This window comes from Podarcis melisellensis (genome assembly GCF_964234715.1).
Source record: "Podarcis melisellensis genome assembly, chromosome: 1".
NCBI classification, from domain to species: Eukaryota; Metazoa; Chordata; class Lepidosauria; order Squamata; family Lacertidae; genus Podarcis; species Podarcis melisellensis.
Genome location: NC_138528.1, coordinates 4,081,660 through 4,108,152, shown reverse-complemented (window position 1 = coordinate 4,108,152; position 26,493 = coordinate 4,081,660). Strand labels below are relative to the sequence as shown.

At 45.0% G+C, this 26,493-nt stretch overlaps 1 protein-coding gene across 1 annotated transcript; it reads left to right on the top strand.

Annotated features, from left to right (window-relative positions):
- Positions 1–7,739: 7,739 nt before the first annotated feature.
- STYX (serine/threonine/tyrosine interacting protein) lies at positions 7,740–26,218 on the top strand. Its single transcript, XM_081915658.1, has 11 exons — positions 7,740–8,059; positions 13,289–13,321; positions 15,232–15,285; positions 17,630–17,727; positions 18,898–18,958; positions 20,948–20,984; positions 21,840–21,879; positions 21,970–22,020; positions 23,675–23,747; positions 24,523–24,607; positions 25,693–26,218. Exons 1-11 carry the CDS (start codon positions 8,003–8,005, stop codon positions 25,761–25,763), a joined length of 660 nt encoding a protein of 219 aa, XP_081771784.1. The 5' UTR covers positions 7,740–8,002; the 3' UTR covers positions 25,764–26,218.
- The last annotated feature ends 275 nt before the right edge of the window (positions 26,219–26,493 follow it).

The following is a 26,493-nucleotide window of genomic DNA, read 5'->3' as shown; positions in this document are numbered from 1 at the left end:
ACTAGACGGACCTTTATCAGCAAGGTGATGTCTCTGCTCTGCAAGGTGATGCTGTCTAGATTCGTCATTGCTTTTCTCCCAAGGAGCAGGCATCTTTTAATTTCGTGGCTGCTGTCACCGTCTGCAGTGATCATGGAGCCCAAGAAAGTAAAATCTCTCATTGCCTCCATTTCTTCCCTTCTATTTGCCAGGAGGTGATGGGCCCAGTGGCTATGATCTTAGTTTTTTTGATGTTGAGCAACTGAGATGAAGCAAGTTGTTAAAACACACCAAAAACGAAGGGTTGTGTGTTTGTTAAGGCAGGCAAACTCTGTTTGGCGGAGCTGCTTGGCTGGGATCCAGCCTGTGGGCCATGAAGTGACCTATATTTACTGCCCTGAATTGTGCACGGAAATGCATGGATGATGGAAACGGGTGAGTGTAATATATGGAGCGTCTTTCTTGGGATTGGAATGCTGAAATCGGGGACTGGGTTTGATCTCTGGAACGAGCAGAAGCCGTTGTAACGAGGGCAACGGATACATATGGGGGAAAGTGAATAGTTAGGGGCTGTTGGGTCTCCCTTTGGTACCATACTAGGATTTGATGGGGCCAAATGTGGGAAGAGCCAGGAGAAAAAAGGAAGAACTTGTGGTCATACATAGTTAAAGAAATTCGCTCCCACAAGAAGTAGCGGTGGCCAGCATGGATTATTTTTATTGTATTTGTACAGTGGAACCTTGGTTCCCGAACTTAATCCATTCCAGGAGTCTGTTTGATTCCTGAAACAGTTCGGCCACCAAGGCTCCTGGAGCCAATCAGAAGCTGTGCTGGGCGTTTGGCTTCCATAGTTCAAAAACCGGAACAATTACTTCCAGTTTTTGTTCGGGAGCTGGAACGTTTGGCTCCCAAGGTGTTCAGGAACCAAGGTTCCGCTGTATACTGCCCTATGCCCACAGGTCTCTGGGTGGCTTACACATCACTTGGGAAGACAGGTGAACTAATATCAGTGTACAGTGGTACCTCTGGTTGCGAACAGGATCCGTTCTGGAGACCCGTTCGCAACCTGAAAAGAGTGCAACCTGCAGCGGTGTGTCTGTGCACGTGCAGGTTGCAATTCACCGCTTCTGCGCATGCCATCATTTTGCGCTTCTGCGCATGCACGAGTAGCGAAACCCGGAAGGAACCCTTTTCAGTACTTCCAGGTCCCCGCGGGACGTAACCTGAAAGAACATCACACGAAGCGGACGTAACATAAGGTATGACTGTACTGGAAGAAGCAAAGATCACCAGTGTTGAAGCAATGATTCTTCAACATCAACTTCGTTGGATTGGCCATGTTGTGTGGATGCCTGATGATCGTCTTCCAAAGCAACTACTCTATTCCGAACTTAAAAATGGAAAGCTTAATGCTGGTGGTCAACAACAGAGGTTCAAAGACTCTCTCAAGGCAAATCTTTGAAAATGTAGCATAAACCCAAACAACTGGGAAGCACTGGCCTGCAAGCGTTCCAGATGGAGAACAGCCTTTCCCAAGGTGTCATGGGCTTTGAAGACACTCAAACTCAGGACGCAAGGGAGAAATGTGCTAAGAGGAAGGCACGCTTGGCAAACCCTCACCGTGATCAACTCCCGCCCAGAAACCAGACCCCACTGTGGAAGGACGTGTGGGTCCAGAATTGGCCTCCACAGTCACCTACAGACTCATTGTTAAAACCGTGTTTATGGAAGACAATATTACTCGGCTACGAGTGATTGCCAAAGAAGAAGAAGGGTGGCTTTACAAGATTATTATAGTTAATAATATTTATTCAATTTATATACCACCCTTTATCAAAAGATTCCAGGGTGGAGTACATGATTAAAAATATATTACAGAACGTCAACGATAAAAACATAATAAAAAACAGATGTTAGGCAAATTCAGGCAGGGTAAGGCTATTCAATGGCTACCAGCTATAATACCTATGCTCTTGTCTTCTCCGCTGGAGACCTTTGCCCTGATTCAGCAAGGTGGTCCTTAAGTTATTTTTGCAAAGTTTACAACAACCTTTTAAAGGAGGCATGGGGCTGAGAATGGCTTGCTTGACTGCGGGAAAACAAAAATATGACATTAAAATCAGTTAGCGAGTGCAGGAATGATGCAAGGCGACAGTGACACTGGATTGCTTGGTTCACAGTTCACGCTCCTGAGCTGCTCCCCCAGCTCTTTATCAAACCCTTGGTGGTGGTGGTGGTTGAAATGTTGTCAGACTAGGACCTGGGAGACTCTCAGCCTAACCTACCTCACAAGGTTGTTGTTGCAGAGGGTTAAATGAGAGCGGGTGGAGAAGCATGCACACCACCTTGAGGAAATGGTGGTATAAAATGAAATAATAAAAGCAGAGAAGCCATAACTGTAGCTAGCCCAGATGTTCTGATAGCTTCCCCATTTATTTATTTTTTATCTAACCAGTCCTATGCACTTACCTACAGTGAAGGAAAAGCACTCTGCGTATGCTCAGTTGCAGCGTTCATGCAATTCATGCTTGCTGAACTTTTACATTCTCGTGCCAAAACGTTGAGCATGCCCTGGGGTGGATTGCAGGATACGCTCAACGTTTATTTATTTCTATTAAATTTCGACACCGCCCTTCATCCAAGGATCACAGGGCGGTCTACAATATAACATTACAACATTGGCAGGTCCCCATAAATAGCTAATCCTACAGCCCTAGAATACATCTCGGCCTTGCCCCAAAGAGACGCAAATCTGGCACAGGGCAAACTTTGACTGACTTGACATTTGCTGCCCGCCTGAACGAGGATTTGGGTTACACCGAAGTCTTCCTTAGCAGAAATGAAAACAGTTCTCAGTTGTGTACGGAGCAAAGCAGGTTCCAAGCGTATTTTTAGTTTGTCAGTAAGAAGTAACTAAAACGCAAGACTTGCAGCTTCCTATGCTAATAGAAATTATCCCAATGAAAGACATGATAATACAGGAAGCTGCCATTTACTGAGACAGACCATTGGTCCATCAAGCCCAGTACTGTCAACACTGACTGGCAGCAGCTCTCCGGGGTTTTAAGAAAGGGACATTCCTCAATCTACTTGGAGCTGTCAGGGACTGAACCTAGGGACCTTCTGTGTGCAAAACAGGAGCTGTAACACTGATCTAATGCCCTTCTCTTACACAAGTGGTTAATATTCAGCAGGATAAAAACTGCAGCAACCTGTCACTATGACAGAGGAGTAAATCTAGAAAAAACCTGAATATTGCTTTACCTAAAAGGTTCCTGCTTTCACACAGTGGCTGCATTGGAGGTGTATGCCAGATTTCCTTTAATAATGAAAATAACAATAAGTCAATCCTTTATTAGGCATGGCAAAATTGATGCTTTTGAATTGATGCTTTTGAATAATGGTGCTGGAGGAGACTCTTGAGAGTCCCATGGACTGCAAGAAAAACAAACCTCTTCATTCTGAAGGAAATCAGCCCTGAGTGCTCACTGGAAGGACACATCCTGAAGCTGAGGCTTCAAAACTTTGGCCACCTCATGAGAAGAGAAGACTCCCTGGAAAAGACCCTGATGTTGGGAAAGATGGAGGGCGCAAGGAGAAGGGGACGACAGAGGACGAGATGGTGGGACAGTGTTCTCGAAGCTATCAGCATGAGTTTGACCAAACTGCAGGAGGCAGGGGAAGACAGGAGTGCCTGGCGTGCTCTGGTCCATGGGGTCACGAAGAGTCGGACACGACTAAGCAACAACAACAACAACAAACCACACATTATCAGACAAACACCGTGTTAATGAAAATAACATAATTGCACAAGTAGTACAAGTCGCTGCAATGCATAATGCCAAATCTGCCTCACTTGAGGACTGGATTGCCGGTGGCAATAGATTCGTTGTGGGCCATAACCCATGTTCACTTACATTTATGAACATATGACACTTCCTTACAATTAGTGAGAAGATCATTGGTTTGTCACACTCAGGACTGTCTGCTCTGACGGGAAGCCAATTATGCAAGCCAGAATCAGCCCTTTCCTAGGCACACCTTACCAGGCGAGTTTGCTGTAAGGGGAGGTGTGGAGGATCAGACATGAACCATTCCTGAGAATAATGCGCTGTGCTCCACCATGCTAAGCTGTAGGCCAACCCAACGTGAAATGTAGAATTTCCACATTTAAATGTACTTACTTATCCCACATGTAGTTCCTACCTGGAAATCCTGGGGGTTGAATCTGGGACACAGCTATGCTGTTTTGGCTTCAGATCTGCATGCCTCCCGTCCCCTTACCAGATTTGTATAGCACACCCCAATATATAATTATCAGGGCAAAAGTATGTCGCAGGAAACCCCCCCATTCAGTTTGTACAAACTTGACACACACACTCACACTACATACGCTACGCTTCTGTTATAAATTAATAGAAAATCAACCATGCATTGGATCTGCACCGTTCCACTTTTATTTTACTCCATGAAGGAAGGACTACACAATGAGGAAGGTTTGATACAGGCCAGCCATAATCCCTTCACCATCCCAGCACATACACAGGAGCCCTGCCCAGTTGCTATGCCAACCCTGATGGTCCTAGACAGAAGACCATCAAGGTCACAAAGAACTTGCATATAGGAGTGGATTCAGCACGGACTGGAACAAAGGACAATGATCAGCTCTTCCCTCTGGGGGCAGGAAACTGCAAACTCCCCTTTGTCACCCAGAAAGTACTAATGGGGAGGGGGGAAAGGAGGAACCAGCCAGGTGACAAGATAGGTTACCTCCACATCTCCTCCCTCAACCCCTCCTTTTTGTGATGTAGTTGTGATGTAGTCTTAGGGGTGTAGTTTGGGGGATTAGTAACTAATAAAAATTGGGGTCTTCTTTTGTTCTGGGCTTGCATTTTGCTTCAACATGTTGTTGGTGGGAGTCCTGGTCGTGACAGTTTCCAAAGAGGCCAAGCCTACAGGCTGCTGTTTTGCTCCAAATTGTCCGGGTTGGTGTCTTTGTGTTTTGCCCAAGGAAGCCCTCGGATTCCTCTGTTAACAAGTAAAATAAAAATAAATAAGTAAAACAGCATGGTGTGAGAGCAACCAATGGGCAAAGTCGGTCATTTTTTGGACAGGCCCTCCATGAATGCTTGTTTCTTGAGTCCTATTCGCTGCCACAAAGCGATGTGATGTGCCCTTGCGATGGCCAAAAGTGCAGCCGTGTTGCAATTGCATCCGTCCAAAATCCGTTGCCATCTGAAATTAGACAAGCACCTGGCATGCTGACATATAGGCAGTTACTGGAGACATTTTCTTCAAGATGACTTTCCTTGTGACCAATTGTTTTGTTATGGAACATTACCGTACAAGTGTAGACGGGATTGCTTTAAGTTTAAGCATCCCATAAGCGTTTGCATTTTATTTTGCTGAACATTATTATCTATTAAATTTGAAGATCACAGGGCGGTTCACAGCATAAAAATACAAAAACGAGAACACAAAATACTTAACAAAACACAGACCGAAACAAACCAATAGCCTCCCTCCCACAAACACATTTAAAAGGATATAGTGTGTTAATCAGCCCACGCCTGGAGGAAGAGAAACATTTTCCTATGCTGCCTAGAGATACACAAAGGTGTCAGGCAAGCCTCCTGGGGAAAGTGCCCCACCTCTTTTTGGGCTGTGAGGCAGTTTATAAATCTGCATTATTATTATTATTATTATTATTATTATTATTATTATTATTATTATTATTAATTTATACCCCACCCATCTGGCTGGGCTTCCTCAACCACTCTGGGCGGCTTCCAACCAAATATTAAAATACAATAATTCATCAAATATTAAAAGCTTCCCTAAACAGGGCTGCCTTCAGATGTCTTCTAAAGGTCAGATAGTTTTTTATTTCCTTGACATCTGATGGGAGGGTGTTCCACAGGGCAGGGGCCACCACTGAGAAGGCCCTCTGCCTGGTTCAGTATTCAATATACTCCCATAGGGACCACCTTACACTGCATTTAAAACCAAAATTGCATTTGGATAGAAACAGTTTCTCAGGCTGCTAGTCCTAGTCTTTATAACCCTGTACCTTCTTCCAGAAGGCAGAAGCTGAAAGAGATCATTTCCAGGGTGCGCACATTTCCGGGGTGCCCTGCCCATACGGGCCAGTCGTGTCCAACTCTAGGGTTGTGCGCCCATCTCACTTAAGAGGCCGGGGGCCAGCGCTGTCCGGAGACACTTCCAGGTCACGTGGCCAGCGTGACGAAGCTGCTCTGGCGAGCCAGCACCAGCGCAGCACACAGAAACGCCATTTACCTTCCCGCTATAAAGCGGTACCTATTTATCTACTTGGAGGGACACAGGTGGCGCTGTGGGTTAAAGCCTCAGCGCCTAGGACTAGCTGATCGAAAGGTCGGCGGTTCGAATCCCTGCTGCGGGGTGCGCTCCCGCTGCTCGGTCCCAGCACCTGCCAACCTAGCAGTTCCGGGTGCAAGTAGATAAATAGGGACCGCTTACCAGCGGGAAGGTAAACGGCGTTTCCGTGTGCAGCTCTGGCTCGCCAGAGCAGCGATGTCACACTGGCCATGTGACCCGGAAGTGTCTCCGGACAGCGCTGGCCCCTGGCCCCAGAGTCTGTCAAGACTGGCCCGTACGGGCAGGGGTACCTTTACCTTTACCTTTATTTATCTACTTGCACCCGGGGGTGCTTTCGAACTGCTAGGTGGGCAGGAGCCGGGACCGAAAGACGGGAACTCACCCCGTTGCGGGGATTCGAACCGCTGACCATACGATCAGCAAGTCCTAGGCATTGAGGTTTTACCCACAGCGCCACCCGCGTCCCTGGGGTGCACACTATCCTGCGCTATCTCTGCAGCTTTCTTATGTCACCCGGAAGCAAAAATTTGATCCATTCATACTGATGTTGATCAAAATGGGGGGTTTTTAAGCATGAGGCAAATTCAAGGAGGAAGCAGCTGGTGCATTTATTACATTTATATTAAACTCCCGCTGCTGCTCCCCGTTTTATCCCCACAACGCCCCCCCCCCGCGATGCAGGTGAGGAGAAGGGGCTGCAGTGACTATGGCGCCCAAGGTTAGCCAGAGGCAGTTTCACGGCCGAAGCGGGGATTCGAACCCGCGGCTCCCAGCGCCACGCCATACTGCCTGAGGCAACACAGACGCTTTCGAAGCTCTCTTCCTCCCACCAAGACGCGCCGGGCACACTTTCGCGCATGCGCACAACCGGAGGACTAGCGGGGCGCTCTGCCTGTTGCCCGGCCACGCCTCCTCCTCCTCCTCCCTCGGGATTCCTGCCACGCCCATCCCATCTCCGTCCCGTCCCTAGGGCCACGCCCCCTCTCCCTCCCCGCGGTGATTTCTCTCTGCCACGCCCATTCCTTCTACGTCCCGCTCCGAGTGTGCGCTCTCTCTCTCTCTCTCTCTCTCTCTCTTTGCCACGCCCATTCCTTTTATGTACACCGCTTCCTAGGGCCACGCCCACCCCCTCCTCCCCGCTCGGGTCTCTGTGCGCCCCGCCCACTCTTTTTTTTACGGCACGTCTCTGGGGCCACGCCCCCTCCCTTTTCCCGGCCGGCTCGCCTCAGCCCGCGACAGTTGGTGCCTGAGGAGGAAGAGGAGGGGGCGGCGGCGGCGGCGGCGGCGGCCGCGCGCACGGGCGGAGCGCGCGGGGCTCCTGCGAGGGGGCGGGGGCAAGAAGGAGGGGAGAAGCAGCGGAGCGGCCGGCCTTCCCTCAGACCGACCGAGGAGGAGGAGGAGGAGGGGCCGCCGACCAAGCCCAGCCAGCGGCATGGCGGCTGGGCGCGAGCCGCCGCCGCTCCCGCCGCCGCTGCTGCTTCTCTCTCCTACCTCGCCTTCTCGCTTCCCCGCCGCCGCCGCCCTGGCCGCCTCCCGAGCGCCGAGGCCCGCCGCCCACGACGACGTCCTGCTCCTGCCCCACTGACCGCCTGAGGGGAAGGAGAGCGCCTGAGGGAGGGAGGGAGGGAGAGGCACGAGGGGGAGACCAGAGACCCCCCCCCCGGCCATGGAGCTCGCCAAGCCGGTCTTCCCCGCGCTGCCGCAGCCCAAAGAGGACTCTGAGGTGAGCTGGGGGGGGGCGGCGAGGGTCTTCTCCCCCCTCCTCTCCCCCTGCCCGCCTTTTTCTCCCCCTTCCGACGCCTCAGCATCTCAATGGCTGGAAACGGTCACTAGGCGGGCTTCGCTGTCTGTCCTCTACTACTTACACACGAGACACACACACGCGTCGTGGGAAGGGGGGGTCGCTTGCAAGGACGGGTGGGGGGGCTTCAGGAACCGACCTTGATCATGGCCTCCTCCCACCCTTGGGTGTTTGGACCCTTGTGGGTCTTCAAGGGTTCGCCCCCCACCCTCCTCCCGTTTTTGGGGGTGTGTGAATTGGGGAGACACCTTTCTCGGTTGGGGCGTGTCCCGTAGTAGTTCATCCCGTGTGAATGTGTGTGTATGTCCCTATCTGTTTTATATGTTCTCTCTTTACCCTACTAGATCTGGCGTAATTTTTCTGCCACACCATTGTGGCAGTGCTGCTGATATGTGTGTGTGTGTGTGTGTGTTTGGAGGGGGGAGTGGTTAACATTTTGTAGCCTGCAGCTTCTTTTGGGAAGTCCCACAACTCATCTCCTTTTTCCATTCTGCCCTGAATGGGTGTGTGCGTGACTATTCACACTACATGGGCACATTTGACTCAGCATCCGTTTACTACAAAAAACGGGAGAATACAACACCACCGCTTAAAGAGTGATGTTCTCTTTCTTCCACCCTGGTTGTGGGTCGGGGCTTGAAGTGACCAGGAAAGAGGTATTGGGGTCATGGAGGATGGTGAGATGAAAAGGTAAACCCGGTATGTGTAAAAGGAGGTGTCCATGTTAGGGATCCTTGGGAAATAAGGCTGCCCATAACAAAAAGCCCTTACGCAAATCTGTGGTTTGTGTACAGTTCTGTTTGCCTCACCTCAGAAAGGCTATTGTGGCACTGGAAAAACTGGAAAAGGGCAACCCAAATAAATGATCAGGTGGCTGCAGCAACTCTCCTATGTGGAAAAGTTGTGACATTTAAGGCTTTTTAATTTAGAGAAAAGGCACAAAAGAAGGTTAAAAAATTATGATGGTATAGTAAAATTGGATAGAGAAAAGTTTTTATACTCGGTGCCAAAAACAAGGATCATTCTGCAAAACTAAATGTTCAGTATTCAGGACAGGTAAAAAGAAGTACTTCACGCAGTGCATATTCAGTTGCAGAAGTCACTATAATAAGATGCAGTGATGGCCACCAATGATGGTTTGCTTTAAAACTGATTTAGACAAATTCATGGAGGGTATGATTATCAATGGCTACTTTTCATGAATCAGTACAATGCAACAGCAAAAAACACATGCAATTCTAGCCTGCACTGACAGAAGTAGTGTCCAGATCAAGGAAAGAAATAGCACCACCCTATTCTGCCTTGGTCAGAACCCACCTGGAGTGCTGTGTCCAGTTCTGGGCACCATAGTTTAATGAGGATATTGACAAGCTGGAATGTGTGCAGAGGAGGGCAACCAAGATGAGCAAGGGTCTGGAAACCAAGCCTTACGAGGAATGCTTGAAGGAGATGGGGATGTTTAGTCTGGAAAAGAGGAGACTTGAGAGGAGATATGAGAGCCATCTTCAAATATCTGAAGGGCTGTCACAGAAGATGGAGCAGGCTTGTTTTCTGCTGCCTGGGGGTGGAGGTGGGGGACTCGAACCAATGGATTCAAATTACAAGGAAGGAAATGCCAACTATACATTAAGAAGCACTTTCTGATGGCAAGTTCAGCAGTGGAAAGGGCTCCCTCAGAAAGTGGTGAGCTCTATATCATTTGAAGTTTTAAAATAGGGGTTGGATGACCATCTCTCGAGGAATGTTTGGTTGTCATTCCTGTATTGCAGGGGGTTGAACTACCCTTGGGATCCCTTACAACTCAACAATTCTATTATTCTATGATGGCTGTGCCTTACTAGAGGCAGTTGCTGTGCTCATGTTGCATTCATATCCTGCAGGCAGGCCTCCCAGAGGCATCTAGTCGTCCTCTGAGAGTAGAATCCTTGACTAGATGTGCCCATAGTCCCATCCAGTAGGTTTTTGAAGGTCCATGTTATTCAGTCCTTCACCCTAGAGAATTCCAGGGTTTTGTCACTGCCAGCATCCGTCTCATTCTCTCCTGTTTAGCTGCTTCTACCTGACAAAGGTTTATTGAGAAACCTTACCCAGTGGTGTGTACCTTTGCTCATTACTACTTGTGCTTGTCAGCTCATAGATTTATTAATTCTCTTTTTTCATCACCTTATATATTACACCAAAAGCAAGTTGCAGGGCAGTAAAATGCCCACCTGCAATAAAACAGCAGACAATAAAATTAAGATATAATAAATCCTAAGTGGTGGTCTTAAACTTTATCTCATGTACGGGCCCACTTGGTGCTTCCTACTGTTTCACACACCCCTATGCGCAAACAATCATGCTGTACTTCATTTCTATTTTTAGACTCTCCCATTTCCTTTCAGAATCCAGAATGATCTTAACTGCTGTTTGTTTTACCATCCCTGTTTAGCAATAATTGTGCATTGTAAGGAATGTAAGGTTTTCCCCATTGCCCCAACTCAGTCAGCTGTGTGATGTATTAAAGTACTGGTACTTTTAAAAAGTACGGTGGGGGGCACACAGAAAATGCTGTCCTTCATGCCCTTGCTGGCCAGCCTGCTTCATGGAGGGGCAGTTCCATGCAGGAGTTTCTCCTCAGCCAACATATCTTGTGAGGGGACAAAAGAAAAAGAAATTAAAATCAGTGTTCCAAATTCACCAGGCACATTTTGCGCCTGACTATTGGCCACTTGTGACCAAGTGATGGTGCCTGGATGGTGCCTGACATCTCCACTATCCGGAGATGCATGCCTGGGGATCGTGGGATCTTGACTGTTTTCACACACTAATGCCGCACCCTGTAGAATTCTATCCTTGATATTTTACCTACATAGAATCATAATCAGAACAAATTTCAGGAACCAAAAAATCGTATTGAAAAATAGAATTTTCGAGCCCAAAAATGGCAACTTGACATTCCGTTTTGGTGACTATAACCCTGGTTTAAGGAGCTATTTGGTGCCTAGCTAATATTGAGTTTCTAAGACTGATTAAACTATAGCCCAACCTTTTAAATCCTGTTTTAAAACCAGTGCATTAAATTGTGAAAAGCTTTAAAGTAGATGCAGGATTACTGATTTTATTGGCTATCCATCCTTTTTAGTTCTGCATCAGCTACAGTCCTGAATAAAGGAAGATCAGGTCCATGCTGAGCATGTTGCAGTAACCAAGTCTTGAAGTTTTTTAAATCATGAATAGCAGTTGGTACATCTTAGTCTGGGGAAAAAAGCCCAGCAGTCTTCTCATCTGGAGGTGCTGGAGAAAAATGTTCTCAGCCACTGTTGCTATTTGAAGGTCCAGACACCACAATATACCCTGGAGCTCATAAATAGAGGAGGTAAAATTATAACTCCTCCATTCCTTCCAATTTACAGGGCTTATAATGCATCATTACTATCATATTGTAGGGATACAGAGTCATTCATTTTGACCACATCACATCTGAACCATGGTCAGATGCTGACTTGCAGATGTGTGAGGCATATATCTGGGCAGGTTTTATGAAGTTTAGCTTTTTCAAAATGGAACCAACTCCATTTCAAAGGCATGAAATAAGCAGAACTTTATTAAAACCTAAAAATATCATTTTGGAGTGACAGATTAAAATTAGTATTTGTTCAAATTGAATAGTGCAGCTTATCCAATTGTTAGATTGCAAACCTGTTGTGATTGTCCACATTAAATTCTTTAAGACACCATAGCCTGTTTAAGTACTTAATAAATACGTAAACGAAGAGTGGTAATTGGAATCTGCATGATCTGCATTTAACTGTAATTCCCCTTTAAAATACACAATCATAGCAAATGCCAGAATTCTGTGAAAGCTCATTGGTAGGAACAGATCAAAAATAGTGATTTTGTAGCAACAGTATGAGTAATATTTAATGCATGTGCTTCTAAATCAGTTTTTAGCAAGATATGTTCATATTTTAATATGAAACCAACAGCTGACCATTTGCACTTAACTGTTGTTCATTCAACACTTTCTAGATTTGTAAATATTCTATAAAAAGCAGGTTGCCAAATATCTAGGATCAAACCAGCTTTTATTTGGCATGAAAGTATACCTTTCAAAATGCAAATAGGTAAAAACTAATGCAGAGGAGTTAAATAAGTCTAGCAGTTCATTCTGCATGTTTCCTGCTTCTCTACCACTCCAAAAGGAGCTGTCAATGTTATGCCCAGAGCCTTGCTGGAATTATTGGCAGCTGTCTGTCTCTAGACAGTGGAAGAGTGTCCATTTGGGGGTGAAGTCAAGCTGTTGGAAGACTGCAGCTCCTGATGTGGCTGCCGAGACCCATACGGGACAGACATGTTGCAGCTAGGGCAGATGAAGGTGTCTGGTTTTGCTGTGTCTCTCTGCTCTGCTGCGGACTGTGGAGTTAATGTTGCCAGTCTTCATGTCATGTTTGCAGACATCTTTGTAATGCAGAGTTGGTCTGCCAACCGGCAGAGAGCTCCCTGTAGAGCACGGCAGAGAACTCCCTGTAGAGCACGTCCTTAGGGAGGAGAGTTAAGAATGTTGATTCCAACAGACAAAAATCAGCACTTGATGAAAATTTTTGCTGCTGCTCTTGTCATTTCTAACAACTCTTAGATATGCTTTTTGTGGTAGCTAGCACCCTTGACGTTACAAAACTTCCACTCTGGGTAGTCTTTTGATTCCAAGCACACTTAAAAGTTCTGTTGAATTTCAGAAGGCCTTTTTGATGATGAAGTAAAAGTCTGTTTGATGTCTGAAAAACATGTCTATTCAGGATCTGGAATTTAACTACTTACTAACTGAATACATGTGTATTCTTTTGCTTTGCCTATATAAAAGTTGTAATTTGCAAGACTCCTTTTTGTTGACAGTCTGTGAAGTTTCTGCTAGTTTTTATGTGATTGAAGCTATAATTCATCATTCACTATTCAAACTGTAATTATGGTAATGAGAAATATACACAATTTAACATGTTGAATAAGATGTAACTTAGATCATGTTATATATGTATGTATCTTTTCCACCCAGTTCAAAGACTTAAAAACATTGAGTCTACCAGATTTTCCTTGAAAAACAGTTGGTTCTCTTAAGGGCAATACTGAAAATTATTGTTAAGTGAACACTGCATTTTTTCTCTCTCTCTCTAGGACTGGACATATCCAATGAGAAGAGAGATGCAGGTATGGCTGTTTCTTTTAATCAAAGCTAGCTACTGGTTCATTAGATGCTTGGTGGTGCTGCTGCTGCTAGGGTTTAGCAAAACCTTATGCCCTAAGACACTCAGGTGTGCTGCAGAGGTACACTGGGGACGATTGCTCTGGAAACACCCAAAAGAAGACTTGGAATGGCAGGACTAACACACAGGGATAGTTGTAATTCCAAGTGCAGTTTTGGGCTACCAAGAGATTTGTTACCTTCCTTTTTTTGCCCTAGACTCACACCCACTTCCTCTCATTCATCTAGGCATTGTCTTGCATTAATGTCTAGTTGAGAGAGACCTACTCAAGGTCCCCAGATCTGTGACCTTCCCTTTCCTCGCTGTCTTTTTGGGCCTTGTGGGCAATTCCCAGCCCTAACTTCCTTCCAAAAATGGTTGTCTCTGCTATCTTTGCTCCTGGCCAGTTAGCTGTTCTCTGCACATATCTGTCACTCCTTCCCCTCTCCACATGTTCCAGGAGCCTGCAGGGGCCACTATTTCTTTGTTTGGAAGTTGCTGTTTCTCTCCTGGTCTGTGGACAGTAGGGAAAGCTGATGCTCATGCTGTAACACTCACTGAATTTGTTCCTATATTTAAGAGTAAGACAACAATTCTGTAGATTGCTAAGTACTGGTCATATTTAGTGAAGGGAGAAATCAAGTGAATTTGCCTGGATTGGCAGATGCCTCGGCAAAGTAAAATTAAAATGTTAATAAGCTATTGCAACTCCCTCCTAAACTTGCAGTTTGCATAGGAAACTTCCTAAATTCTACGTCTTTTTTCTGGATAGAGAACACTAACAGGGGAAGCCCTCATGATTTCTTGTAGATGTAGGCTTTGTTCACAAGGAGTGGTTTGCATGGCATGCAAAAATTTGGCAGGAAAAGCTCTTTCTAGCATTGAGATGCAGTGAATTATGGTTTGCTTGTTGGATTTTCATGTTAAGCAGCCAGAAGCCCTCCCAGAAAAGAGAGTACACCTCTTGTATTGCAGGAACCTTGAGAAATAGTTAAGTAAAACAATCCAAATGGCTTGAGTAAGCAAGCCACATAGTGGGTATTGGAGAATCTTGGTTGTAGGTTATCTAGTTCAGAGTGATGGTAAGGTAGTATCAGATGAGGAGGAAGCGATGCAATGAAAAAGTGGGATGGTACGTTAACCTATGTGTAAGATTGCACATCCTTCTGCATTTAGCATAGAGCAACTGTACTGTCAGTGAGATACATTTATCTCAGTCCTGTTACATTCAAACCTTTGAAGCCTTTGAGAAGCCTTTGAGGATTACAGGCAGGAGAAACATTCTAGTCTAGAAGGAGCTGGTGGGGGAGGGAAGCTTGAGTTGCAGCTTCAGTGAGGCAAGACAGTTCCTGGAATCTTATTCTGGGATATTATTACCTTGGCGGCAGGCAGCTCCCTGCTGCTTAGATTTTTCTCTCCACCTCTCTGTCACCTCAAACTTGTTCATGTTTCTCTCTCCCCCTGCTCTGTTTCTCAGGCAGAATATACCAAGTCATTTATCAGCAAAGAATAAATGCCTTTCTCATAAACCGTTTATTATACTGTGCCTGAATTCTGTTAGTCAATACCAAGAAGTGTGCTTGTGGTTTTCTCTCTGTCATTGTCCTTTGCAAGCTTAGTGGGTGGCTGGGGATTTTCTTACCTCCTATGTTTCTGTTGTGCAAGACTCCCTCGTAGCCCCAGTGCCAGCAATATTGGAAAAAAGTACCCATTTCTCAGGTAAAACCACAGAGCTCTTTCCAGATCCCATATATGCATCCAGTTAATGCTAGTGTAATTAAACTCTACTGCTAGTGTTGGTCTTGTGTAGCTTCTACCAGATTACTGAGGTAGATTGAATTTTCATTCCTCTCTTTCTCTCCCCTTTTTTTAAAGGAAATTTTACCTGGGTTGTTCCTGGGCCCATATTCTTCAGCTATGAAAAGCAAGGTAGGTGTGTCTTTCTAGAATATTTTAATGCTGGCCACTGCTTTTTTCTAGGAAAAAATGGTACAGGAACTAATCTTGAACAGACCTTGTACTAGTAGTACAGGGGACTCCCAAATTACCATATTTTTCATCCTATAGGGCGCACCGGCCCATAGGACGCACCTCATTTTTTGAGGGGGGAAATGAATTTAAAAAATATATTCCCCCCCCAGCCGCGGCTGCTGCCCCAAGCCTTGTGCAAGGCTTGCGGACACTCGCCCGAAGCACGGGGCACCCTCTGGAGGGCTCTGCGTGCTTCGGGCAGCAGACTGCCGCCCCAAGCCTCGTGTGCTCGGCGGGACAGGCTTGTGGACATTCGCTGGGGCTGCAGGCTGCTGCCCACAAGCCTTGTGAGCCCGCGGGAACTCCCGCCGAGCTTGCAAGGCTTGCGGATAGCTTCCTGAAGCCTGGAGAGCGAGAGGGGTTGGTGCGCACCGATGCCTCTCGCTCTCCAGGCTTCAGCGAAAGCCTGCATTCGCCCCATAGGACGCACACACATTTCCCCTTCATTTTTGGAGGGGAAAAAGTGCGTCCTATGGGGCGAAAAATACGGTAGGCGGTGGTTCCAGGCCCCTGCACGCATACCCAAAATTGTATATCATGGGGAGCACACTGGAGAGTCCTAGTGGTTCAAAGAGGAGACCCACCCCAAAGAGGTCCCAAAGAGCCAGCAGAACTAACGTGCAAGGAGGTTTCTGCCCTGTCTAGAGCACAAATGGTTGCCCTGACCAATCTAAGCACCTTGTCCACATCATCTGTCCTTACGAACTAAAACTCATCTAACATAACAGAACTAGACGGTGCTCTGATACCTCTCAAGGTTCATCTGCTATACGTGGAGTCGCGGTCCCGGTGTGGATGCAAATGATGTCATGATCCTCAAAATGCTTTGCAAACAAGTCACAGTAAGCTGACGTCAGTTCTGTCACCTCCTTTGGGCCAGACTAAAAGGCCCTGCACCACCCAGAAATGCTCTGCTGGGTGGCTCAGTTAGGATGCAATGGAGACAGCAAAGCATACTTTCTTAGCTGCCGTCACTGCTGCTGGGTAGGCCCATTGTTCAATTGCATTTTACTGGAATTTTCCTCCACTTGTGTTTGAGCAGTGCCCCAATTTGTTTCCTTAGCCTAAGCTCTGGAGTACTCTGGGGAGCCAAATGGGCATAATGAAGAGGGAAAAGGCACTCAGGGTGATCGTGTCAATGGCCCAAGCCCTTTGGGTGTTCCAGAGGCCAGCCAAGGCTTTGACAGGAGCGCCAATCACATCAGCTTTGGATCCATCAGCCTCCTAGGGCAGACTATCTTAATAGGTCCCCCGCCTCTGCAGAGGAGAAAAAGTGCTGAAAGCTTAATCTCAGCAGGAAGTGATCTGGCCATGAGAAGGAACTGGTTTCAATATCCCCCACTCTTCCTGATCACCCTCTTCCTGTCCATTTTTGTGCCACTTATAATATAAAAAACTTAAGCAGTATAAGAAAAACCCTAAAGCTGCAGTAGACCACTATGCCACTAATGTGTGGTGGTGGTGGTTTGGGGGGGGGGGTATTGGGTTGTTGTTTTCATTTTGATTCTGTATTTTGTGGTTTTATATTCTGATTTTATTTTGTAAACTGCCCTTAGACCTGCAGGTATAGGGTGGTATATACATTCAATAACAACCACAATAACTTGAACAACAAAATTTTTTACAGAAATACAGTTACATATAAAATGTTACATTAATACACAATTATTGATACATATAAACCAATATAAATTCCTTCTCCTTGATTGTCATTTGTGAATTTTTTTCCGTAACATTTTAATTTTCTACTGTTTGCTATTTGGACTCTGCTTGAGGAAAGTCAGAGAAAGGTGTTTTAAATAAACAAATTGCAAAATGCACACTTTCTGACACAATGTTGTCTTTGAATATAATTACACTGTTTATTGATGATCTGCACCTTTGTGCCAACCCAAAACGACCAGAAGCTTGTCCAGCCTATTTTGAAAGGTTCAAATGAATGTGGAAAAGAAATTCCTTCTGAGTTTTTGTCAGTTTTAAACAAAGTCACCTTTTTAAAACAAAGCCACACAGTAACTTTGCAGGCTTCCGGCTTGTTTTACACTGGCCACAAAAATGAATTTGTTGTGTGTGTGTTTGGTGTTAAGCTATCATGGTCTTACTGAACATTTTAAATATCTAAATATATTGTCTTAATAAAATGTCTTAATAAAGCTATCAGCTAGTCATAATGCAATATTATTACTCTTGTTTGTATGCTAGTTTAAAGGAGCTTTCACTTTTTCAAACATTCATTTTGCAGCTACCTATACTTCAGAAACATGGAATTACCCATGTAATATGCATACGACAAAATATTGAAGCAAACTTTATTAAACCAAACTTCCAGCAGTTATTTAGGTAAGTAACCTATAAATCAATGTTGTGAAAATATGTCATGTTCAATGTGTGCTTGTTGTGCTAGTGTAGTTTTCAGTCTTTACACTGCAAAGCAAGATTGCAGGTAATGCTTAAAAGTTTCAGTGGATCACAATAGTTGGCCAGGTATATTGCATAGTGTGAATGTCAGAAAGACAGGTGCAAGAACTTCTTTATGACTTCCTGTGAGGAATGAGATTGTTGTAAGGACAAGGCAAAATGCTTTGGGCAGGAAACAGGGCCAGTGAGGGGTGTGGCTGGGGCATTCCAAGGGCCAGATAGAGAGGTTGAGGTGCACATTCGGCTCCCACACCTGAGGTTCCTAATCCCTGACATAGTCCTTCCCACAGTTGCTCTGTATTCTTTTCAAACATGGCTGAAAGTGATTCCTGTTGAACTTGACCAAAACTGGCGTTCAAAGACAGGAAGCCTAAGGACCAAACTACATGTTACACCACAGCTGCATGTGGCGATAGCCCAACAAGGGTTGCTCAGCTGGCGGTATGACTTCCCTTGGTGAAATGAAGAAGGAAGCAATTTTCAGCTATTCCCTTTCCCCTCCACAGCCCTCCATGCGCCACCGGAACTCTTCTGGGGAGTCCCCCAGCCTTCTGGAGCAGGTTTAGGAGCAGGGTGCCACAGAGGGGGCGAGAAATCAATGAGAAATTCTTGCCCCCCTTTTCCACTGACAGGAGCAAGAAAGATAGTTGGATACAACCCACAGAAAGCTGTCTTAATGATAATCTAGCTCTGTATTTTCTGATTGACCTGGCAGTGGCTCTCCCATGCTTTCAGATAGTCTTTCCCAGCCCTGCTGGCTCTGAAATGCAGATCAGTCTTTAGAGCTGTTTTGCAGCAGTGAAGAGAAAGGAGGAGAGAACCTTACTCTGCTAGTAGTTTTTCTCCTGAAGTCTTGCCTCGTAGCTTTCATGAGGGAATTTTGCAACAGCAGAGAAGGGGTCATTTGGCTATCGTACATTCCGTTGCAGAACAATATGTTGGACCTTTTAACTTTTATATTTATATTATATAATATATATTATATTTATATCCGCTTCAAATGATAAAAGAAACATTTTTCAGGCTGGGTGTTAATGTTCTAGAAGATGAGCGATTCTGGTTGTGTACTTAACACACTTACTTTAATTGTAGGTATTTAGTCTTGGATATTGCAGATCATCCCATTGAAAATATAATCAGATTTTTCCCGACGGTAAGTGTTTCGCATGACTTGTGAGTTAAACTCTTTCATCCTAATATCTTTCAGAAATCATGTGAGCAAATGCAGCCCAATGTGCGTGTGAAAAAGGAAGAAACAATCCTTCTCTGAAGCAGTTCAGCTAAATTGATAAATAATTCTTCCTGCGATGTCCACCTAATTTAATGGTCTTGTGGATAAGCCCCTGACTGGTAGTATTGCTGGTTGCCATGGGTACAGTCCTCTGGGAAGTTCTCCTGCATAAAAGTGCTTTTGCAGGATTCCCTTTCATTTTAGCATGCCAGAGAAACTTCCCAGTGAATTGTACCCATGGTAACTGTCATATCAGATATTAAGGGGGACGGGTCACAGAATGCAATTCTTAGCTCAAAAATGGCTGTGTCTGCTTGCTATTCACTCTGTGCAAGATATCTGAGTTGCTTTCTCAGCATCTGTCTTTTTACTTTGTGCACTTTGTTCTCTCCTGCCCCTTGGATGGCCATTGTCCATGGCGGGCATCTGCTGAAAGTGCACTCCATTGACTTCTTGTGAACTGTTGGTAATGGAGGGGGCCTCTTGAAATAGCTATGTGGATGTCTAAATACTTGTGCCAGGCAGAGCTGGCTAGGGAGTTTCAAGAAGCAGCTGGGGAGAGCCATATTTCTAGGCCCCCTTGCTGCTGCTTCAAGACAAGGAGCACTAAAAACCTTAATAAAAATAATGAGCTCTACGTTCTGCTGTGTCCCCCCCCCCCAAACAACATCTTAACAACAACAACTTATTATTTATACCCCACCCATCTGGCTGAGTCTCCCCAGCCACTCTGGGCGGCTCCCAATCAAGTATTAAAAACAATACAGTGTTAAATATTAAAATCTTCCCTGAACACGGCCGCCTTCAGATGTCTTTTAAAGTTAGGATAGCTACTTATTTCCTTCACATCTGAAGGGAGGGTGTTCCACAGGGTGGGCGCCACTACTGAGAAGGCCCTCTGTTTGGTTGCCCTGTTAAATTGCCATGTCACTTAAAAAACTTTTTAATGAATCTTGGGTGTTAATTCTTGCCATAAAACTGAGCGCTGAAAAAGTTGTTCATTTTACCTGTTTTTATTCTGCTTATCCACTAAAAGTGCCCAGGGAGGCTAACAGCAGAAATATGGGCGGTGATAATTTTGCACATGTTCGTTTGTGCGTGACTGCCAACCTGAGTGCCGTTTTTGGCCCTGGAAGCGGGCAGAACGGGGTTGGGGGCTGGGTGTGCCATGACTGGAACGCAATCCCTGCACAAACGGGGAGTTGCCTGTAATACTATCCACAATAAAAATGATAAACAGTAAACAGAATTTAAAAGAAATGCAGTAGCTAAAGTCATTGTTTAGGTTTTGGGGTGCATAAACATCACTGGTAGCCTGTAACCCAAGTGCTGTCAACATTTTATGAGCAGTTTAAATCTTCACACTATATTTCTGGCCTGGCAGGATATACCTTGATTGCGTACACCCATGAGTTACAAAACACATCTTTCCGCTTGGAAGTGTTCCTGTGAGAATGTTGATGTCCATAGCAAAATATAAATATAACTAGGGCTACAAACACCACGTGTGGGAATCTAGTTGCACCTTTCAGGGCCTTTGAGTTGCTGTACACTGGATTCTGAGGAAGTAGTTTTAAATCATTGCATCTGCTGCTATCAGTATAAAACAACTTGAAAGCAGCAGGTGTTTTTAGGGTGCTTTTTAAAAGCAGGTGCATTTAAGCATTTTTGATAATGTGTAGTTTTTGTATTGGCCTTCTGTTAGTGATAATACAATATAAAGATGAATATGATCAATGGTTGCTAAATGTTTTAAGTCTTCATATTATAAATCTTTTGGGGCCCAAGTTATTTACAATTTCCTCAAGTGCATGATAGTCCAGAACACACAAATAGGCTGCATTTGTGTTAAGAACTCTTCGAGATGGCAGTAATTGGAACGGAATCTGTGTCTGTTATGTTTTTCTTTAGACTAAGGCATTTATTGATGGGAGTTTACAAACTGGAGGTACGTATGCTTACTTTGCTTGCCTACCTAATTTACCAGATGCTTGATACAAATGTGTTGCTTGTTTAGCTACATGTAAATGCAGATGAAAGGACGTGGGTTGCGCTGTGGGTTAAACCACAGAGCCTAGGACTTTCTGATCAGAAGGTCGGCGGTTCGAATCCCCGCGACGGGGTGAGCTCCCATTGTTCGGTCTTTGCTCCTGCCAACCTAGCAGTTTGAAAGCATGTCAAAGTAGATAAATAGGTACCGCTCCAGCGGGAAGATAAACAGCGTTTCCGTCCGCTGCTCTGGTTCGCCAGAAGCGGCTTAGTCATGCTGACCACATGACCTGGAAGCTGTACGCCGGCTCCCTCGGCCAATAAAGCGAGATGAGCGCCGCAACCCCAGAGTCAGCCACAAGTGGACCTAATGGTCAGGGGTCCCTTTATCTCAATACAGATGGGGTGGATGTACTTGGTAATGGACTGGGATACAGTCCCTCTTGTGAATGCTTTAAGATGTGTAGTGATAGTTGATGCCATCTAGTTAAGCCTTACTGGCCAGATTCCTTGGACACTCATTGGGATACATACCACATAGCAGGTAATGCAGAAGGAAATAAAGTTCCTGAGGCTCAAACTCTGCTTCCTGCTTATATGTGTTTTAAGGTGTTTATGCTGATTTTGCTACTGACTGTGTTTGGCTATGCTAATGATTTAAATTAATTTTAATATAAGAAGAGCCCACTGGACGTTACATGTTTGGATCTTGTTGAGGACTGAATGGTGGGATATAAACTAAATAGTACAAACAATACAAAATGCCTGTAAAAGCTCCGGCTGCTTTGTGTAAAGCAATTCTTTTCATTCTCAGGAAAAGTTCTTGTCCATGGGAACGCGGGGATTTCTAGAAGGTAACAAGGCTCACTTATTTTTCAAAAATATCCCAAGGCATGGCTGACATATTTTAACTTGTTTTTGTTGGTTTGTTTTCTGTTTTTCAGTGCTGCCTTAGTTATTGCATATATTATGGAAACATTTGGAGTGAAGTACAGGTACAGAAGTGATTTTAAACTGCTTTCCATCCCTTGGAGAAAATATTGGTCTTCAGCCGCTGAGTCACGACATGGCCAAAATGGGAATCTTGAGTGATTTTACTGTAGAATTGGAAGGGACCACAAGGGCCATCTAGTTGTAGTTTGTTGTTAATGCAGCTCTCCATGTCTAGTGACTAGCTGAGTGAGACCCCGCTTTACAACAAGAAGGGATTAAAAACAGTTGTACAACTTGATCACCTAAGTGTTTCAATATTGTGCAACTTTTTCAAAAGAAAAACTGCCCTAAAATATTGCAGACTGAAGTTGGCAATATAGTGGTACCTCTGGTTACGTACTTAATTCATTCCGGAGGTCCGTTCTTAACCTGAAACTGTTCTTAACATGAAGCACCACTTTAGCTAATGGGGCTTCCTGCTGCTGCTGCTGCCGCCGCTGCACAATTTCTGTTCTCATCCTGAAGCAAAGTTCTGAACCCGAGGTACTATTTCTGGGTTAGCAGAGTCTGTAACCTGAAGTGTCTGTAACCCGAGGTACCACTGTACAGGCCTATGTGCCTGCTGTGTTCTTTCAGTGCCAGGCCAAGTTGCCCCTTCTCTCTCCCCTTTCTCAGCCTTTGTGATGGTGGTGGTTGTAACATTTGCTACTGGTGCTGTGACCTCTCCCAGCAAAGAGACCAAGATCTTTTAGCGAAAGGTGTGCATGTTCCCTCTGCACAGAACTTTCCTCCAGTACTGATTGCCTCCAGTATGTGCATGCCTTGTTACTCCTCCATCGCCACCTCAGCTGACATGGAGTGCAGTGCTTGCAGTACATCTGACTTGGGAATGACAGCCAGAGACAAAACAGGTCTTGGATATGCTGTGGGGCAAGGGAATTCTGGGGTTGAAACATCTGTAGAGAATTCTGATCCCAGGGAAGAGGGAGCCCCAGTGATGGCCTTATCACAAAGGATGGAGATGCAGTGAGAATTTCTTAGGGGTAATGGACTCTTGGGGATAAAGATTGGCTATGTGGGTCATCTGTTTTATGTTTTAATAGAGTACTTTAAGCCTGAGATAGATGAGGATTGTGTGATGGGTCCCAAGCAAGTGAGCTTATGCACAATAACTCTGTCTTGGTCCAATAAATGGAACATTTAGCCAGGGTCCCTGGATTTAAGTCCTACTTCTGCCTGGGGATCATTGTATTCTCAGCTTCAATTCCCCATCTGTGAAATAGGAGTGGCACTCAACTTGGGACTGTTGTGAGGATGAAGATGATGAGGGTTGAGTGGGGTGAGGTTTGAGTTTCACTTGGCCTCTTCACTTCATCAGGCCTCGCACAACAGATGTTCCCATTGAGTTGGCCCTCTGTTCAGTGTTTAATGCTTATAACATAAATTTCACATGTAACAGCAGGGTCAGTTCTCAACATCTTCTATAAGGAAAATCTGTTTAAGTAACTAACTGGACCCAGTTGTTGTTAGCTGTAAGCCTTTATGGAGTTAAGCAGGTCTGGGCATGACTAATTCCTGAATGGGAGCCCTTGTATGTCATTCTAAACTTTTTGAAGGCAGAATACAGGCAGAGCTGAACTGAAAGTAAATACCAAAAGAATGAGTCAGAAACCAAATGCAAACTGGTATTAAAAATGGAGAATCTCTTTCTTGTAGGGATGCATTTACATACGTGCAAGAAAGAAGGTTTTGTATTAATCCCAATGCTGGATTTGTTCATCAACTTCAGGTAAGTTGTTTTCCTACCTGTTGATGATGTAGAAATATGATATTCGTACTGATGGTCTGGCCCGGCCTCCCCAAGTATCTGATATGCATTGGCTTAAATGAAAAACTTAATTATATCTTGCCTGGCTGTTTGGAGTCTTAATTGGTACATTACCAGTACTTGGCCTTTTCTATCATTTTCTTTGCTTTGATCCTGTACTGCGGATGTGAGTAATTCTAACAAATGTAAAATATGTAAAACAGAAGCATAAGATACCTAAAATTAATGATATTTAATAAACAACTTATCAGCTTTATGTTGATAACCACGTGGCCGGTGTAGAGCACTAGGTCTCAGCAGCAGGGGTGTCTGTGCCTTACATGGCTGAGCTTGAGACTGGTGGCATAAAATCTCTTTGAGCCACAGTGTCCAAAATTCTCTCAGATGCCCCATTTCTGCTCTGCTCTGGTAGACCAGAACGGGTAGACCAGGTGTAGTCCTGGTCCATGTTGACTCTTGAGTAGCTCACTGGTGCCTGCCCTGAACAGTGGGTGTGGCTTTCTGGAATTGCTCACGTCAGCCAAACAGAAGCAATTACTTTTATCCAGAACTACTCTTTCTCCTCCCTCACCTCAGTTTCTTGCAATATTCCAGCCTTCATGGCTGTAAACAAATATGTTCCTTTAGCTGCCCTCCCGTTCTTTTTATCCCGGGATCCCAATGTCAGGTGAATTCTTGCCCATTTGTACCAATCCAGTCATTCTGCTGCTGCTTCATTTTTTATTTTATTTTTTAGGAATATGAAGCCATCTATCTAGCAAAGTTAACTATCCAGATGATGTCTCCTCGGCAGCTGGAGCAATCACTGTCTGTCAGTACGGGTGAGCATATATTTCTGTGTAGCAGGGGCGGGGAAACATCTTCAGCCCAAGGGGCACATTTCCAGAGCAGTCACTGTCAAGCCTGCCTTCTCAAAGATTTGCATTGTAATCCCCTCTAAAACAAAGGGGGAAACCTTCATTTCAGCAGGGAATTCCAGGCAGACTCCTTCCTGAGTCAGATTTGCATGCAATCCCTTGCTAACTGCTACCTCTACCCAGAATAAAATAGTAGTACTGGCGGTATGGACATCGTCTAGCCTTCTTCATGTACATGCATTTCTCCCCTTCACTTGCCCCCAGTACAAACCCCTCCCTAATTAGGAAGGTGTGTGCATCAAAACGCCCTGCTAAAATGAGGGGGGGGGGGACATTGTTTTAGCAGCAACTTTCAAGGTAAAATTACCAACTTCTTGATGTCCTGTGATTGACAAGCATGCAGCTGCGCCCACCTGTCAAATGTGCCCCCCTAGTCCATTTATGATGAGGTTCTGGCCTGTGGAATCGAAAAGGTTCCCCACACCTACATCCAGAGTAGGAAAACTACCACGAGAGGCTACTCAAAGCTGATGGATTACTGATATAAACCAACCTGGTTAATATTTGATTAAATCTACAGTGGTACCTCAGGTTAAGTACTTAATTCGTTCCGGAGGTCCGTTCTTAACCTGAAACTGTTCTTAACCTGAATCACCACTTTAGCGAATGGGGCCTCCTGCTGCTGCCGCGCCGCTGGAGCACAATTTCTGTTCTCATCCTGAAGCAAAGTTCTTAACCTGAAGCACTATTTCTGGGTTAGTGGAGTCTGTAACCTGAAGCGTATGTAACCCGAGGTACCACTGTATTTGAACTTCTTGTTATCTTGAATTATTTCAGAAGTAGGAAGAAAAGCATAGGGAGACTGGCTGTTAACTCTTTTTGGATGCTTAAAATGGGCAAAACAAGGATAGAAAAATTGGCTTCTAATTGGCATTGTGCAGCAAAATGAAAATGTTTTGTAGAACAGGTCTGGTTCCACTCAAACCATTTTGGAAGGCTTGTTTCTGTCCTCTTAGCCACCTTCTCCACCTGCCCCACCTGTTTTGCAGGAAGTCTGAAACGAACCCATGAAGAGGATGAGGAAATCAGCAATATGCAAGCCGCAGCTCAGAACGGTTGACACCAAGGGCAGCACTCTGGACTTGCCGGCTGGAAATTTCTATTTATGGCAGCTGCTAACGTCAGCAAGATGAACAACCAGATCTATTTTTTATATATATAAAATGGGAGACGAGTCCAACTTCCTTATGCAAACCTGCCCCTCCAGTAGCACACCAGGCAACACGGTTAAGGGTATTGGATTCCTTGACTGACTAGATGGCACTGATTGTTTTGCTCCTTTTTTTACACTTTATAGTTTTACCCTAAACCAAGACTTTGGACTTGCAAAGAGGTATTATTGCAATAATGCACTTTTCATACTTGAAATTTCTTTATTTGTATTGATAAAGTTATTACTACTTAAACAAAACGTGGGGGGAATGATTTGTTTATAAAGTTATTTGTGTAATTTATAACAAGAGTCTTTAGTAAAAAAAAGGAAAAGAATGAAAAGAAACAACTTCCTAAAATTCACTGTGGGTTGTATTTGTTTCATTTCCCAAGGCTTGAGGCAGAAGGAAACAAGTTCTAGTAGCTATTGGAAATCATTGTTTTGGCCATCATGAAGTCGTAAGAGCAAACTCAAGGTCTCTTCCAGATTAAATGGCTGCTCTTTTCTTAATCCTTTCTGGCTTTCCCCTGAAAAGCCTCCAAGAAGATAAATTTCCCCCAGCTTTATGAAAATCCGCAAGAATTGACTCCTAACAGGCAAATGCGGGTGTACAGCCTTACTGCGGAACTTAGCCTTC